This window comes from Podarcis raffonei, chromosome 9 (assembly GCF_027172205.1).
Source record: "Podarcis raffonei isolate rPodRaf1 chromosome 9, rPodRaf1.pri, whole genome shotgun sequence".
NCBI classification, from domain to species: Eukaryota; Metazoa; Chordata; class Lepidosauria; order Squamata; family Lacertidae; genus Podarcis; species Podarcis raffonei.
This window is the reverse complement of record NC_070610.1, coordinates 45,091,685-45,109,950: the sequence shown is the minus strand read 5'-3', so window position 1 is coordinate 45,109,950 and position 18,266 is coordinate 45,091,685. Positions and strand designations below refer to the sequence as shown.

Here is an 18,266-nt window from a genome sequence, read left to right as displayed (position 1 = left end):
GAATAGAAGATGAAAGAAAAGTGATAAAAGAAAGACACCGAAGAAATGCCTAGCAGAGGTAATAAAGGCATTTTCCAGGAAAAAATGTCTGCTTTCCCTTCCAATTTTCTCCTACCTGTTACATTTCCCCATCTCCCAACAAATCTCATAAACCTTGGCAATAAAGACAATGTGTCTGGCTCTCAAGTAGGATGTTCCCACTCAACTCTTAAGACAAGCAATACTTTAGATTCCGCTTAGTTGTTTGATTCTTCAAATCACTGCAACCTGAAACATGGATGCATGATTTGTCACACAAATATTGGCAAACAAATACCAAGAAACATATTTTCAGCCAAAGAACAAAGGTTAATATATTATTCTCCAGTTCTGCAATTTTCTCCTCCATTGGTAGCCAATCAGCATCAATTAATTGGGCCATATATTGGAAGAATCATTTCTTCTTACCATGCCTTGGAGCATAAAGTGCTAACAACTAAAATTACAGTAGTCTGATTGTCAATTCCTGAGATTCTTGGCCCAGGCATTTTGAACTGCCATATTTCTAGTTCATCAGCCAGATAAATGAAGTTTGCCACGTGGATGGAATTCAACTTGCAGTAAAAGCATTCAGTCTCTCTCATCTCAAACGTAACTGAAGTAGGAACAGTATTAATCACAATTTAAACTGACTAGTAAAGGGCCATGTTCAAGCCCCAGATAATGTTGTTGTTGTTTAGTCGTTTAGTCGTGTCCGACTCTTCGTGACCCCATGGACCAGAGCACGCCAGGCACCTCTGTCCTCCACTACCTCCCGCAGTTTGGTCAGACTCATGTTTGTGGCTTCGAGAACACTATCCAACCATCTCATCCTCTGTCGCCCCCTTCTCCTTGTGCCCTCCATCTTTCCCAGCATCAGTGTCTTCTCCAGGGAGTCTTCTCTTCTCATGAGGTGGCCAAAGTACTGGAGCCTCAGCTTCACGATCTGTCCTTCCAGTGAGCACTCAGGGCTGATTTCCTTAAGAATGGATGCGTTTGATCTTCTTGCAGTCCATGGGACTCTCAAGAGTCTTCTCCAGCACCATAATTCAAAGCACCAATTCTTCGGCGATCAGCCTTCTTTATGGTCCAGCTCTCACTTCCATACATCACTACTGGGAAAACCATGGCTTTAACTATACGGACCTTTGTTGGCAAGGTGACGTCTCTACTTCTCAAGATGCTGTCTAGGCCTGTCATTGCCCTTCTCCCAAGAAGCAGGCGTCTTTTAATTTCGTGGCTGCTGTCACCATCTGCAGTGATCATGGAGCCCAAGAAAGTAAAATCTCTTACTGCCTCCATTTCTTCCCCTTCTATTTGCCAGGAGGTGATGGGACCAGTGGCCATACAGTATTGTAAATGAGGCTAATGGCGGAAATCTGTGCTTAGGGCTGCCAAATTTGCGTTCTGTTTGAAAAAGCTCCAGGTCTGCCTCCAAGACATTGTCTACAAACTGCTTTAGTTCAGCTCTCCAGGCTAGTTCCCCTTCACACATTACATGGTGACAAAACTGGGTTTGCCACATACAGTTGACAGGGAAAGGTAGCCATCTGCATTGCCTGTATTTGCAAACATTTCTGCTGTATTCACACTTTATATGTGTTCTTCCCTTCCCCTTTTCTTTTCACATCCTATCCTTTCTCACAATTGTAAACTTTAAAAATTCCTTCTTTATTTATGAACCCATCCCACCCTCATACATACTTATCTCAATATAAGTTCATATCATTGTATTGAATACTGAATAAAGATAAACGAATTTCTAAAAAGTTAAGGTTTGTTTGAGGAGCGGAGATAATTAATTTTGGATCTGGGATTGCCTATTTATTTTTTATTTTTGAGCTGTGAGACCACACATCTAAAAGTACTCAAAGGCTGTATTGCAACAGCAGAGCAAGTTCCAGGTTTTATGGGTTTTCTCAGCAAAAACACCCTCATTAGGCCAAGTTAAAATGTGCTTTCTGCAACAGTCTTCTTTCCCTTTCTCTTCACAGTCATCCTCCTTCTTCCCTCTCACTCATCCCTTCTGCCATTACAGCCATTCTACAGTGGAGGAGGCATTGGGCAAGAGAACAGGATTTGTAGAGGACGACCAGAGCACGCCAGGCACTCCTGTCTTCCACTGCCTCCCGCAGTTTGGTCAAACTCATGCTGGTAGCTTCGAGAACACTGTCCAACTATCTCGTCCTCTGTCGTCCCCTTCTCCTTGTGCCCTCAATCTTTCCCAACATCAGAGTCTTTTCCAGGGAGTCTTCTCTTCTCATGAGGTGGCCAAAGTATTGGAGCCTCAGCTTCAGGATCTGTCCTTCCAGTGAGCACTCAGGGCTGATTTCCTTAAGAATGGATAGGTTTGATCTTCTTGCAGTCCATGGGACTCTCAAGCATCTCCTCCAGCACCATACCCGTATTTTTTGCTCTATAACACGCACCCAACCATAACACGCACATAGTTTTTAGAGGAGGAAAACAAGAAAAAAAGCATTCTAAACGAAACAGTGGATGTATGATTTTTGTGGTTCATGCTGTGGCCACAGACATGTGATCTGACGGTGAGTTTGGGGTAGCCCAATGCAAAAATCCTGAGGATCCATGTGGATCCGTGCTTTGTAACCACGTTTTAAGTGGGAAGGAAAAGCACTCAAGGGACAAGGAACACGCATGGGGTGGGTGGAGAAGGATGCTGTTAATAATGCAGAAGAGGGGTATAAGAGGAGAAGGCTCCTCTCCTCTCCCGCTTTGCTCCTTTAAAGGCTCTGCTTCTCTCCCTCCTCCCCGGCTCGCTGAAAAAAACAGCTCCCTCCTCCCCGCCTCGCTGAAAAACTTTGCTACTATTTAGCCAGCTGAGTGGGGAGGAAAGAGGGACAGAGAGCCTGCTTGCGAAAAACTTGCTGCTATTTAGCGAGCTGTTCTCTCCCTCCTCCCCGGCTCGCTGAAAAAAACAGCTCCAGACTTGTGTAAGTGGCTCCTCTCCTCTCCCGCTTTGCTCCTTTAAAGCAAGCAGGTTCTCTGTCCCTCTCTCCTCCCCACTCAGTGGCTCTTCTCCCGCTTTGCTGTTTCAAAGCGAGCCACGGAGGAGGGAAGGAAGGGGAACCATGTATCCTCTGCTCATGACTGCAGCAGATCCCCCCGCCATCCGTAGGCATTCGCTCCATAACACGCACAGACATTTCCCCTTACTTTCTAGGAGGAAAAAAGTGAGTGTTATGGTGCAAAAAATACGGTAATTCAAAAGCATCAATTCTTCGGCGATCAGCCTTCTTTATGGTCCAGCTCTCACTTGCATACATCACTACTGGGAAAACCATAGCTTTAACTATATGGACCTTTGTTGGCAAGGTGTTGTCTCTGCTTTTTAAGATGCTGTCTAGGTTTGTCATTGCTTTTCTCCCAAGAAGCAGGCGTCTTTTAATTTCATGACTGCTGTAACCATCTGCAGAGATCATGGAGCCCAAGAAAGTAAAATCTCTCACTGCCTCCATTTCTTCCCCTTCTATTTGCCAGGAGGTGAAGGGCCCAGTGGCCATGATCTTAGTTTTTTTTTGATGTTGAGCTTCAGACCATATTTTGCACTCTCTTCTTTTCTTAAGCTAAGCAAAGACAGGCATCATGTATCAGTAGTTTTTGTTTTTTTAATTGACTTGCAGACTGGTGAATTTTCTCCTAAACCATTTAAAATAAACCTGATTGCAATTTAAGTATTGGCCTGCAGTATTTATTTATTTTTTTGTCTTAGTTGCATTTGTGCAACTGAGTACATGGCGGAAATATTTTTAGCAAGGCACTTTATTGCTCAGTGTTTTGCCATGTAGACTATATAACTATAGACTGAATTTGTAAATAGTTTGCATTCCCATACACTGTGGATGGTGTTAATTGCTCTGCTATTTGTCTAAATGACTGCTATTGCTATTAACTGCTATGTGTGCTAACTAATTAAAGAGAAACTGCGCGCATATAATTTATGTTGTTTTTGCCTCAATACAGGCTATCCACTTTGCGACTGTTCAAACACATAGTTTTTCTTTACTGGAACTCATGATGAAGGACCTACCTTTTTGGCATACAAAAGCATCTGGAATGATATTCCAGTAACAAATCAATTGCAAATAAAATGACGTACAGATAGGTTGACTCATTGCTTACATTAACCCATAGGATCTTAAAAACAATTTCTGCAATCTCACAGAAGCATTAGAGGCAATTTACAAATGACAACAACAGTTCCTCTTGCATAAGAATGAAGTTATTCCTCAACGTCACTTATTGGGAAATTAGGAATTGATTATGGAGATATGTAGGAAACTCATTATCAAAAACAGGAGGTGGAGTGGTGATTGTGGTACTTTAGAGCATTTGAAGGTAACCCCCTGCTTCATTTATATCCCTGAAATAGGCCAACCAATGGGAAGTTGGTATGTATATGTTCAAAATTCAGTGATTGTCAACACATGTTGCATTCTATATCAGTTTTTTTTCCTACAGACTGATTCTGAGTGACCTGGTAGTTGCAGAGAGAGGGGAGGGGTTAATGTTGTCCCATTGTCATGGACAGACCACTTTTTGGCAAGACTTAGACAGACAGTGGCAGGTGAAGACCTGCATGTGTGGGGGCCCAGCTAGGATAGCCTGCCCCCACAGTGATGGAATCTGACGGATTCCTGGATGCCCTGAAGGATTTTCCAGTTGGTATAGCGATGATCCTTTTGAGTCCCTGGTCCCGCTGTACAACAAAATGATGGAGAGAGCCATTGACATGATTGTTCCCAAGTGCCCTCTCAGTCACTGCAGAACCTGATCTGCCCTTGGTTTTCTTTGGGTGATGAAGCAGGCGGCAATGCAGGTGACACAAATCCCATAGTGGATGATGTGGCATTCGCACAGGGCCCCCGGTCGTTCCACGGACTATTGACCCTGCACCACCATGGCTTATCTCTTCCACTGCCACCAACCAGGTTTCCCCAGTAATATACTCAGACTCAGTCAGGTTGTAACATATTAACAAAGATTCCAGTTTATTGTGAATGCAAACAAGTTTTAAATACTTTGTAAAACTGCAATCCAATTCACTCTCTCTGTCTCCCCCCTGTCTCTAACTCACTCTGACTCCTATGCCTCCCACCCACAAGAAACCAACCAAACTAACTGCCAAAATCCCTGTGTTGAGCCTTAAACACAGTTAGGCTCCGCCCCGGGCTTTCTTATTGGTCAGCCTATTAACCCTTTCTCTCTCCCCCCAGTACGACATCTCCATAACGAGTGGGCAAACGCCACAGATGAGTACATGGTGGAGTGCATGATTGCATGTATCAGGTGGCAGCTGCAAATAAATGTGTCCAAAAGTGGCTGTCTGGCTGTGCTCTTTAGGCTGGGGAGTCGGCTGGTTGAAGGTTCAGAAATTGGAACAACAGACCCTTCAGACGTGTGCTGTGACAAATTTGCAAAGCACTTTGAGGATAGTTGGTCAGTTTGCAGATCTTGGAATTGCAGATCATAGAGAGGTGTCCACAGCACTGCCTGGTCATTTCAGCTGGGATTAGGAATTAGACAATGCTTGCAGGGGTCTGACTGACTATTTGGTCTTTTGACCTTTGCCCGTCATGACTTGTAACAGCAAGCCAGGAAGGTCTGATTTGGTGGGAACAGGTTCTGAATGTTTCACTGGAGAGGTATATAATCCCCACCATGTTGAAAGCTGCAGTGGCACATTTCCTCCTCAAGAGATTTAGTCTATTGCCAACATTCTGTTCCTGGGCATGATGATTGAGTGGGTGATTGCTGTGCAATGTAAGGGTGTACCTAGATAAAGCTGGTTATCTAGGCCCATTTGAAGATGTTGGTGCTGATAATGGGCTGTTCCTGTGTCCAGAAATTGAGAAGATGTCCTGCATTGGATGGGCTTGCACTCCACCTGTAGAACCCAGTATGTAGTGTGCAGTTATTCCTGGAACCTACATTGCCACTGGAAGCACTGGTGGCAGTGGTGGTGGGTAATGCTGATTTCCAGCTCTGACTGGTTCACTAGCTATATCCTTCCAAGGACCAAGAGCTGAGCAGTGAGATGTGGAGGGGAAGAGTGAATGGCGAGGAGGTTGTATGCAAGTATGCATGCCTTGTGTGGTGTTGTGTGCATTTGTGTGCGAGAGAGAAGTAGCAAGCGGACACACCTACTGGCAGGTGTTTTGGCCCCATCTACCACTGGCAAGATTAGCCACAAGGGATGCTTGAGCTGAAAATGTTTTCTCACCCAAGATACAAAACATCTTTGTTGGAGCAATATTGAATATATGTATCTCCTTCTATTTTATCTCTAGACATGTTTTCAATAAGTGAATCATAGGTTCCTTAATGCACAGCACCATCATAATTGCCTTTATTCTATTCTCTTGACCAAATGAGTTTCCTAATGATTAAGAGAAATATGTGCAAGGCAGGGACAACTTATATGTGTACTAATTACTCTTTTTTCTGAATTATGTCTTTCAGAAAACACACTTGAGAATGTTTGCCTTCAGTAGCAAATGTATGTCATTATGAGCAATTATTTCCAGAGTTCTTTAATTAATGATCCTGCAGTTACCATCTTCGTACTTTGGTAATTATAGTTTGAAATAGTAATAATGATATTGTTATTTACTCGTATGCTACCAGAGAGATTTAAAATGCTTAATGTTTCAGTATTGCCAGTTGGAACAAGTGAGGCGCAGGGACATTGTGACACTTTCCATACTAGTCAAACAGCACTCCATCAGCATTTTAGCCTTTATGCGATATTACTTTTCAGAGAAAATAGAATTAAATATTGCCTTTATCATTGGGTGAGTAAGGAAGCAGCCCTGCTGTAGACATTCTGGTGTTTTGTTTAGAAATAAAGCAAACAATGAAAAAGAACAGAATAAGATACTCATAAGGTAAAGGGACCCCTGACCATTAGGTCCAGTTGTGACCGACTCTGGAGTTGCGGCGCTCATCTCACTTTATTGGCCGAGGGAGCCAGCGTACAGCTTCCGGGTCATGTGGCCAGCATGACTAAGCCGCTTCTGGCGAACCAGAGCAGTGCACGGAAACGCCGTTTACCTTCCTGCCGGAGCAGTACCTATTTATCTACTTGCACTTTGACGTGCTTTCGAACTGCTAGGTTGGCAGGAGCAGGGACCAAGCAACGGGAGCTCACCCCATCGCAGGGATTCGAACCGCCGACCTTCTGATCGGCAAGTCCTAGGCTCTGTGGTGTAAAACAGCTGCTTTTTCATGTAGAATATTCCAGCCTCAGTCCCTGGCATCTCAAGGTACAGCTGTGAATGTTCAGTGGAGATCCACTGCCAGTTTTCATAGACCACGCTGTCTTAGATGGACCAACGGTTTGATTTAGTATAAGGCAACTTCATATGTCCTTTCATTGCTGTGGTTATAGGCAGTGCTGTTTTTCTAGAAAAAGAGGTGCCAGAACTCAGCATGAACACCTCTTATTGTTAGTCAAAATATACCCAGTAGGGGACCCAAGACCTTCCTAGAATGCCTCCACATTCCAAGTAGGAATTATAGCAATGCTGCAAACATATTGCAGTTTTAGTATTGGAAAATGTACATCCCAGCAACAAAAGGGGATCTTTAAGAGAATATATGAAAACTAGAATAAAACACACACCGACAGGGCAATTCACAAAAGTGTCCTGTGTCCTTGAAGTAGTCTGTATTCCATAGACCAGATAAGTGACCCCAGGCACAAGCAGAATCTGAGCAGTCAGTGCATGTACAGTACAGTACACAAGTTCTGTACCTACTCCTAGCACTTCCTTATTCTTTAAATGTTAGATTATTGTGAAATGCTTAAGAAGAAAGTAACTCTTAAAACATCACAGGGGGATTTGATTTCTCTCTCTCTCTCTCTCTCTCTCTCTCTCTCTCTCTCTCTCTCTCTCTCCTTTCTGCCAGAAGTTCTGAACCTTGTACGGTACTGCGTCAGTTCATTCTGTATTGGTTTCAGAATGTAGTTCACTAGTGAGGTTTAAACACAAGTACTTACTGTTTTAAAATCTTTACAATCAATCAGTCAACCAGATATTTCCCGTGAATGGTACCTTTTGCTATTTATGTTGCCACGTCACAATAACCCTCTTCAGGTGTTAACATAGCAATCTTATTCAACACAGGAGTGGAGACTCTTGGGAGTCAGGGCATACCAAGTAACCCTGCCCCAAGCTTTTGCATGAACAGTGTGACCAAATGCAGTGTTGAAGCCTTTGCAAGTACAGGTGTAGAGTGAAAGCTTCCAGGTGACTGAGAAGCAGATCATCTAGAGTTCTGGTTTGTGTAGAAGTCTTTGTTTGTATTGCTGTGCATGTGAAGACTCCCTCACTAAAGATGGTTGCACTATTTCTTCAGAGGGTTGGGTCTGGGTTACTTAGTGTGTTTCTGCTCCCGTGTTCAATAACAGTAAAGGATTAACACTTTAGGAAGGCTAATGGTGTGCATAGTATATGCCTATTTATCAGATAATTGACTTCAGCATTTATTGTTATGACAGCACCCTTGCTTTCTTTCAACCAAGTTCATGTGTACTACAAAACGAGATTAAACATTACATATGGAAATCAGTGATGCAAGATTTGTTGAACCTCACCATTGGACCATTCTCTACTAAGGTAAGCTCACAAAATAGATGTAAAGTAACAGTATTCAAAACAGAAATATAAATTGGGAGTGGTGAACCTGCTGGCCTGAACTGGCCCACTAAGCCACTGCAGGTTAGCCCACCAGCCCCTGGCAAAAATCACACACTCCATCACAGTGCTGAGCTGATGACACAGCCCAGTGCTGCAATTGAAAAATCACCCCATTGCCATGCTGGGCTGAGAAAGAGGTGATTTAAATAAGTGTGTGCTGTTTGTGTGACAAATGTTTATGTGTGGATGCTAACACCCTCTGATGTGGAGGTTAAAGAAATCAAAGCCATGGTCATGAACAGAAGGGAATAAAAAATATTTGCCAGTAGGAAAAAGACCTGAGGACATTTCATTTTGTTTCTTTTCAACATGATTTTTAAATACATGCATATAAAGGCCATAAGAGAGCAAGACACCACTCTTACTTTTAAACCCTATTTAAATTTCTTCCAAAACGCAAAATTCAAAACACTGTTTTGAAGGATAGGAATAATTCTATGAAAATAAGGGTGTGGGTTAGATATTAAGTTGAATATAAAAGACAAGAAATCATTGGGAAACAAAAATATTGTAGTAAAATGTATGCAAACAAGGCGACAATGCATTTTACAAAATGTCCATAGTGAACAGTGCACAAATGGCTAAACTCAGCATTTTAAATGTTTCTACATCTGACACAGTCATTAAGTCAGATCTTGCAGTTTAGCTTCCTCCCTCACTCTAAATCAAAGAAATATAATCTACATACTATTGCACTATGTATAATACTTTCCAAAATCCTATGGACACTTACCTAAGGGTAAGCTCCACGGAACAAAGTGAAATATATTTCTGAATAAAAAGGCATAGGATTGCATTCATTGTTAATGCTATGGGCTCATGTCAAACGCTTTGATAATTAAAGGACTGTACAAATTAATTGCAATTTGTTATTTCCTTCCTCTCTTAACCGCAAGTGTTTGCTTATCAGAAAAAGATTCTTGGCAAATTTTCCAGTAACACATTTCTCAGACAATCCACTTCTGCATGATTGATTCCAACATTTCCCCTTTGTCTTCTTCAATTGTCCTTTCTCTGAAGACATTTGAATCTTTAAAGCTATTTTAATTTTTTAAATGTCTACCATTTGAAATAAAGCACAAAATAACTCTTTTCCTAAAAGCATGATTCAGATATGATTCAGTTAGCACTGCAGGGCAGATATGCTAAAAGGCTGCCCACTTTCAGCTTTCTTCAACACCCGTTTGAGAAATTGCAGATTTACAGTTAATTTTAGTGGCTGCCAAATTGCACCCATCAGATGTTAAGACCTTCCCAAAAAGCTCAGCATTTAGGTTTCCAGTGATTTCTAATTTCACCTTTTGAGCAATAACTTAGATGGGAAGAAATCTTAACAGTTTATCATCACTCAATTCTGAAACTGTTGCTTACAAAGCTATTACTTTTGTTTTTCAGATTGATGCCACTTTATATACTGCAGACTTAAAAGATTTTGTGAGTACATTTTGTAATTCAAATTGATCTCATATAAATATGTTGTATACCACTTGCAAAAGACAAGTTCCTCGCCATATAACACCGGTCTTGAAAGACCTACATTGGCTCCCAGTACGTTTCCGAGCACAATTCAAAGTGTTGGTGCTGACTTTTAAAGCCCTAAACGGCCTCGGTCCAGTATATCTGAAGGAGCGTCTCCTCCCCCATCGTTCTGCCCGGACACTGAGGTCCAGCTCTGAGGGCCTTCTGGCGGTTCCCTCACTGCGAGAAGCCAAGTTACAGGGGACCAGGCAGAGGGCCTTCTCGGTAGTGGCACCCGCCCTGTGGAACGCCCTCCCATCAGATGTCAAAGCGATAAACATCTACCTGACATTCAGAAGACATCTGAAGGCAGCCCTGTTCAGGGAAGTTTTTAATATGTGACATTTTAGTGTATCTTTCATCTTTGTTGGAAGCCGCCCAGAGTGGCTGGGGAAACCCAGCCAGATGGGCGGGGTACAAATAATAAATTATTATTATTATTATTATTATTATTATTATTATTATTATTATTACTATTATTACATCTTGGAGGGAAAGGCAGCATGTGGGGTACTGCAGGGATCTGTCTTGGGCCCATTGTTGTTCAACATATTTATAGATGACTAAGATGAAGGAATTGAGGGGATTCTCATCAACTTTGCAGTGACACCAGACAAGGAGAAGTAGCCAATGCCACTAAGGACAGAATTGGGATTCAAAATGCCCTTAACATCTTGATACAGTATGGCTTTTCTTTATGTTCTTATGAACAGGGGCGAAGGAAGGCTAACCAGCACCTGGGGGGAGGGGCAAACCACCCAGCAGCACATGCGTGGTGCCACTACGTATGGCGCATGCGCAATGCCATTACATACAGCACACACACATGCGCCATATGTAGTGGCGTTGCGCACGCGCCGCCAGGTATTTCGCCACCGGCGCCGCTCAAATGCCATACGGACAGCGGTGGGATCCTCTGCTCATGGCGGTGACGCGATGGCGGCGGCTCGTGCCACTGCGCCCCAGGGCGGCGGGGCGAGCCCCCCTTGGGGTGCCTTCTTGTCATCCCCTTCAGAGATGGCACCTGGGGTAAACCACCCCCCTGCCCCCTTCCTTCACCACTGCTTATGAGGCAACTTACTGGCCAACATCAATTATCAATGGACAATTTCACATGAAACCATTATTTCTGATACTTACTGAAAATGACTGGCAACGGAAGAACTACCCTGAAATTATCTTAGTTTAGTTCTGATTCAGATTTAGCAATCCTAATGGTTTGAGGATTTATTTTTCACTATAATATTCCCCACCTCAAAATTATATTTTAGTAATGTTATTTATATTTTTATCCCATCCTTTCCCCCCGAAGTTCAGAGGGGTCCACAAATAGAGGGGTCTCTCTATTTCCCCACCTTCCCCATTATATCTGAAGGAAAAACACTGTGGGTGGCATTCAGCTAAGTTTTACTCAGCGTAAACTTACTGAAATTAATGAACTTAATCATGTTCGTTTATTTCAGTCAGCCTAGTCTGAGCAAAACTTTGTTGAATACCACTCTGTGAAGTAGGCTGAGAGAGACTCGGCCAAAGTTGCCTAGATGTGTTTCAGGAGCAGGGTTTCGTATCTGAATCTCCCTGGTCTTAGTTTGGCCCTCTCAACACTAGTCACACAAAATATATGTGTCTATTGTTTTACTGTAAGTGTAGCTTTCTTTCACGGTGGGCTTTTGAAGCAGTAAAACCATACAAGTCTATAGTCAAGCTGTATTCCTTAAATCATTTTTACCCCACTCTTCAACAAAAAAAGGCTCTCAAAGCAGCTCCCAAATCAAGGATACAAGCAATAAAATGGCAAATATATTTTACAAATGACTCTTCTGCATGTGCTTACAGATGTAATGTATGAGGCAATTATAATTATTTGTCTGGCAGGAACTTGTGCAATAATAGTTATTGAGGGGTGAGAGGATCATTTCTCCCCCTCCCCCCATGATCATACTCTGAATCAGGCAGGATGGCCTGAATTCAAGGGAAAGGCCATGTCTGAATGAGACTTGAGAAATTTCATATTATAAACCCATTGATTTTTCCTTCTTTCCAGAGTGACTGTAATTTATCGGTGGTGAAATGCTTTCAGCTTGAGATGGAAGTAATTTTTTATGAATATAAATTTGAAAATGATACAACACTACGGACCAAAGTTGGTAACATAATCAAAAATGTTAACTTCCTTTTGGAAAATGACAAACAGGTGACTTTAACCTACGGGCAAAATTGCATGTCTGTTGCACTGTAGCCACATTAAAGGAATTCCTAACAGACTTTTCTCCCTTGCAAAGCAACTCAAGATTTAGATCAGAAAATGGAGAGAAAGGAATGAACTGTTGAATCCTTGCCCTGTAGTTTCCCCCCAATTTATTCCTTTAGGCTTCCAAGTAGGGACAGGCAAATTTGACAATTTTGGTTTCTCGCAGTTTCTCACTTTTCTAGGCATAAGTTCATTTCTCCACATTTCTTCATCAATTTGCATTTAAAAACAGAGCAAATTTCACCTAGTCTGCACATTTTTGTACACACTTTACATGAATAAATGCATTTTGTATGCATAACTTGGCTGGAGAACCACATTGCAAAAATTCAAACAATGGCTATATTTTGGCTTCCAAAAGCGAAAATCAGGTGTGTTTGTTTTTCAATGCAAACTAAATTGAATTCCCCCCAACACCTATTTCCAAGACTATGTTTACAAGGATGTGGCTTTGGGATAGAAATCCATTATTCCATCCAGATCCTCTCAAATCTATTGTAAGTTATCCTGATAATATTTTGCCATTTCTACATTCATACCAGGCCAAGGATCCCGGTCTAGAATGTTCCTGTGGACGAGAATTCGCTAGAAACCTTTAGTGTAGAATAGGTGAATTCAAGATATGTAGCGGAAATGTACCCTTTGCAGAAATGTTACAAGGAATTGAAAAGGGGAGCTTGTGAAAGTGAAATCCCTAGTTCTGTTCTGTGTGTGGAGATGCAAGTTGAATAGGGCCTGGCTTTTAGCCTATTTATACCTGTTGAGGATCAGAGCTCAGTCAGCTTCTGCCTCCGTTTCACCCTTCCTCATCAAATGAGAAGGAAGGAAAAGAGGGTGGTTGCAGTTGGGAGTACTCCAAGCACCACTCTCAGTGCCCTTGCCCTCCAGCATCCCACCTTGAATGGAAAGTACAATTCCTGCTGAGCAGGGAACATTCTCCTTCAGTTGTACATGGCAGACCTGCTGCTGCTGTCTCAACATCTCAAGCAGGAAAAAGGCACTGCTTCCATAGAGAAAGAAGTCCCCGCCAGGGCAGACTTTTCCATTGTGTGAATGGCACGCCACAATCCTCCAGGAGATCCCTTCTGCCCAGGGAAGTGGGGTGGCCTGGGAAGGGGAGACCCTGCTCAAGCACCTTTGGGGGCGGGGATTTGCATGCATTCACATCAGATCTGCAGAAATCTCTTAAGGCTACATGCACATGCATGTTTATGTGCAAAGCCCTGCTAACAGAAATTGCAGACATTCTAGAGAGCGGGAGGCATAGTATGCTGAAATGTGGTCACAAGGATGTTAGTGGCTGACTAGAAATCCCAAACCAAGGACCTGCCATAAGGAAGAAAATTGTCTGTCATGTCTCTCTTGTGTCTTACTTTCCTCTCAATGTTTTTTTTAACGAATTGCTTTAACAATGCTAACTTTTTTTAACCTTTCATTTTTACAGGAAACAAAAACATCCAAGTGGCAGCAGTGTGAAACATTTGCAGAAAAAAACTGCACAGATTTTTTAAAGATCTTCAAAACTTTTGCACAAATGTGCTACACAGAGTTAAAAGCCAAATGAGATTTCACTGTAGCAGGAAGGAATAACTTATTGCCTCCTAGAATTGAAGAACTAGGAAAATAGAACAGGGTCAACGTAGAACAGGTGGTGGTAAGTTAACACCATTACAAACTTGGCAAGAATCCTGCAATTGAATCCTGCAGTATACCTTAAAAAAAGATTACCCATTTACAAAATAGGGCTAACATTGAGCCTCTTTATATTTGGCTTTTATAATGTGGATTCTGGAGTCCTTAACAAGCCATCGTAACTTAAAATTCCTAGGAAAGGACCATATGGTGTAGAAGGAGAAGAGAGTGTGAACCACACGAAACAGCCTGTGATGCATTGTTAGCCTATGTGTAGGGAACCTTGGTTCTCCAGATGTTGTTGAACTACAACTCCCATCATACTTTGTGATTGGCTATGCTTGCTGGGGCTGACAGGCATTGCAGTGCAGAAACATCTGGAGGGCAAAAGGTTTCCCCATTCTGGGGTAGATGGTGTTAGATGGATACACGTTACAGAGCAGAAAAGTAGCCGTGTGTAAGGGGGCTGAGTACTTAATACCTCCCATCATATGTTTTGTGTGGCCCCCTGTCTCATTAGTTCTGTGGATTTTTTAATTTATTTTGTGCTGTTTCATATCAACTTTATGTGAAGGTGATTGCTCTTGAGGTGGACACTCTTATCAAGGGTGAGGGTTATCAAGCAGAAGGAATAACTTTAAAGGAATCAAATGACTTCATAAAGAGCCTCTCCTGCATTTTAAACAACTGGGACATCTGTTTGATAGTTAATAATATCTGAGTTTCACATTTTTATGGTCACACTCGGATTAATAGTTTGAGAAAATATGATATCCTTGTAAATGGGGAGATGAGTGAGAGATTCCAGTCACATTATATTCTCCTCAAATGCAGGAACAAGCCTTGTTGAGCTGTGAATGGTCTCTCATTGGCACTTAGCTATCAACATGGTCAATTAAGCAAACTTAGCCACTGTGGAAAGAGTGGTTGTTTGCCCATTAAACAAGAAGCCCGGTTATTCAGAAGTAGGAATGAAGGGCAAAAATGAACTCTTAACAACCTTAGCTCCTCAAAGATCTGCCTGAGGCCAAATTATTAGATGTTAGCCACCTAACAATCAATTTTTCATTTTTGATAACATAATCAGCTTGCAGACTTGGCAAATTTTCTAAAGAGACGATGGTTATTCAATCTTCTTTCTCCTATATTTAGCCCTTATGAGTGTCCTTGAGTACCATATTTGCTGCATAGCAGAACATACATCAACCTTACAATTAACTAGAAGTCACATTTCTTCCAGCCTTTGAGATTGCTGATGGTGCTATTGCAAATATTCGTAGTTTGCCCAGACTGTTTCATCTTTCCAATTAATAAGAAAAATATCTTTTGTATTATGAATGTAAATATATTTAATAAAGGTGAACCATGGGCTAGGCTACAACCCCACTTACTTTGGAAATTACATTTTCCCATCTTCCCTTTTCTGGTTCTATAATTTTGCTGTGGTCTCCCATCTCATCCTAGCAGTCCAGAGATAATAATGCTCATCCTCTCCTAGCTATAGAACCAGTTTACCAGTTCCTAACTTCTTGGATTGACTGGGTGTCATCACAATGGGGAGAAGACCCAGCCCCAAACCATTCCTTCATTTTTATTTATTGCATTTATTTATTCATTACATTTATATACTATCCATATTACAAAGTCTTTGGGGCCATTTGCAGTGCAGTGGAGATGCAGTAAAATGTGAAAACAATAAATCTAATTATAAGCAGTACAAAACAGCAGAAGAGAAAACATATAAAAGCCAGCAAAAATACAGCAGCATTCACTCAATTCAAAACCACTGTAGACAGCAGCGGCTGTCAAAGTTCAGGCTTGATGACCTGAGTCTGCACTAAGAGACAGCCAAGATGGTCTCTGGGCTCTTTGGCAGCCTCGGCTTTTGTAGCTGGAGTTAGACAGGGCCCCATCCTCCCAGGCCAGTGGGAAAAGGCCTTCCAGGACTCACAGCCAAAATATTATGGAACAAATACTAGACCTGAATTTGGAAGCAACAAGTCTTTGGCCATAGTGTGGCCACTGAGGGTGGATCCACACCATACTTTCAAAGCACTCTTATATCACTTTAATAGTAATGGAGAATACTGGGAACTGTAGTTTGTTAAGGATGCTGGGAATTGTAGCTCTGTCAGCGCCCTTAACAAACAACAGTTCCCCGGATTCTTTGGCAGAAGTAATGTGGTTTAAATGTATGGTAAGTATGCAGGCTGACACTGTAATTGCCTCCACACACAAATTATTCAGGAAAGTATCTCTTCTGGTTGTGTAAGATAACATACAAGAATGGAAATACCTGCAAGGCTATCTCACAGATTCTTCTAGATTTGCTGAAACTTTTATGCCTTTGGGGATGCCGCAGGAATATAAAAGAGCTGTCTCAGATTGTGGTCTAAATCCCTCAGCAAAAATGATGGTTAAAGACACACAAAGATCATTTTATTGCTTTTAATGATACTGAAAGCTTATTCTGTAGTGTAAATTAGCAATCTGGTATGATCAGATTACAGCGATCTATCATTACATTGTAGATAACCTTAGATTTTGCTTCTTTCATTCCTCATTATCATGGTCTTGCACACAGTAAGACACTTCTGAGGTTTGCCAATGCAACTCCTCATTTGGAAAGGTATTCCTAAGAGACATGACAGATTATGTGAAAGTACAGGACTACTGACGAATCTCACTAAAATGACAGGTTTCTATTATGTTGTCCATGTGATGTTCTCCAAATGTGTGGTGTTTTCTCATACCGAAGGAATGGGTTTCCAAAACCTAAAACCTGACTGAGCAGTCAGTCTGAAACAGGCCCCAAAATCCGCATTTTTCTTTCTCCAAGGGAGCATTTCTAAAATGCTTTAACTTGAGCTGTTGAGCAAATGCATAACAGGAACCCAGCTGTATAAACAAAGCGCTCTCACTTATCAGTCCATGAAGGCTGGTAATGACGGATGGCCTTGTCCATTCCAAAGTGGAGCAGGGATGGCACGTCTGGGTCTTATCTTACATCCTGACCACACTCTGACGCACAGACCTAGTCCGGGAACGGCGCCAGGAGTGCTCTTAGAGTTGGTGACCTTCTTACCCCAAGATAAGGAATACAGGAACAGGAACACCCTTATATGGTCAAGAGTATAAGAAGAGGAACACCCTTTTATGGTTAAGAGTACCGGAGCAGGAACATCTGTGATGTCAACTTGTGTGTATAAGCTGACGTGGTTGGATTCCTGGGGAAGGGGGGAGAGGGTGCCTGGAGGATATATATATTGCATGAAATTTCTCATTTCTTTGGACTTGCTGTGAACTGACCACGCAAGTGCCTTCTGTTATCCGGAGAGCAGAATAAACTCTTTCTCTGAATCAACCTTGGTGTCATTTGACTTCCTTTCTCCCTCCCGGGAGCAATGCAGACCCCACCAGTCGGTAAAGTCTAATAAGGCTACAATACCGGAGATACTCTGAAAAGGAGAGGGCATGAGATAATTCAGATTGGGGGAGGAGGAGTGTGGGATGGCTGTGATTTAGGAGAGAATGTCATATGGACAAGGGAGAATGGACGGAGGTACATGAAGCTTACTATCTACGCTGAACAACAGTATGGATGATCCCCACGTCTAAAGTGATTCAAATTGAAATTGACTCTGGAATTGCTCTGCATGAGACAAGCTTTTTAAGGCATCCTTCAATCAACATTAAGCTTTTAAAGTCACATTGATTTCTAAGGACAGTTAATATGCTTAAAACCACAGCAATTAATTGGACTAAGTCTTTAACCTGGTCTAGATTAAAGCAGGAGTGAGGAGCCATCACTCCACAAGCATGATTCAACTCATAGGACATCACCATCTGGAACAAAACATTTGTTCCTTGTCTCCTCCCCCTGCACAGAATATGCTACAATTGGAACGAATGAAAGCCTGCTCTCCAACCTAACAGCTATACAGGAGACCTTTATAAGGCAGGAAAATGTTAACTCTTCAGTGCTCCATTTATTATTATTATTATTATTATTATTATTATTATTATTATTATTTTGGAGGCAGCTGATTTCAAGCCTAATAACTGCATGGGAGAGGCAGGACTCAGCTATACAATGCAAATGAAACGTTTTAAGTGTGTTTTAA

The 18,266-nt window shown here is 42.0% G+C and overlaps 1 protein-coding gene across 1 annotated transcript in view; it reads left to right on the top strand.

Annotated features, from left to right (window-relative positions):
* The window catches only part of IL15 (interleukin 15), a 28,612-nt gene extending 13,084 nt beyond the window's left edge, over positions 1-15,528 (top strand). Inside the window, exons 3-7 of the mRNA XM_053403303.1 lie at positions 6,502-6,610; positions 8,543-8,660; positions 10,137-10,175; positions 12,304-12,453; positions 13,955-15,528. Coding sequence (XP_053259278.1) covers positions 6,537-6,610; positions 8,543-8,660; positions 10,137-10,175; positions 12,304-12,453; positions 13,955-14,074 — 501 coding nt within the window. The 5' untranslated portion in view covers positions 6,502-6,536 and the 3' untranslated portion in view covers positions 14,075-15,528. The remainder of the gene's footprint in view (positions 1-6,501; positions 6,611-8,542; positions 8,661-10,136; positions 10,176-12,303; positions 12,454-13,954) is intronic.
* Positions 15,529-18,266: the final 2,738 nt, after the last annotated feature.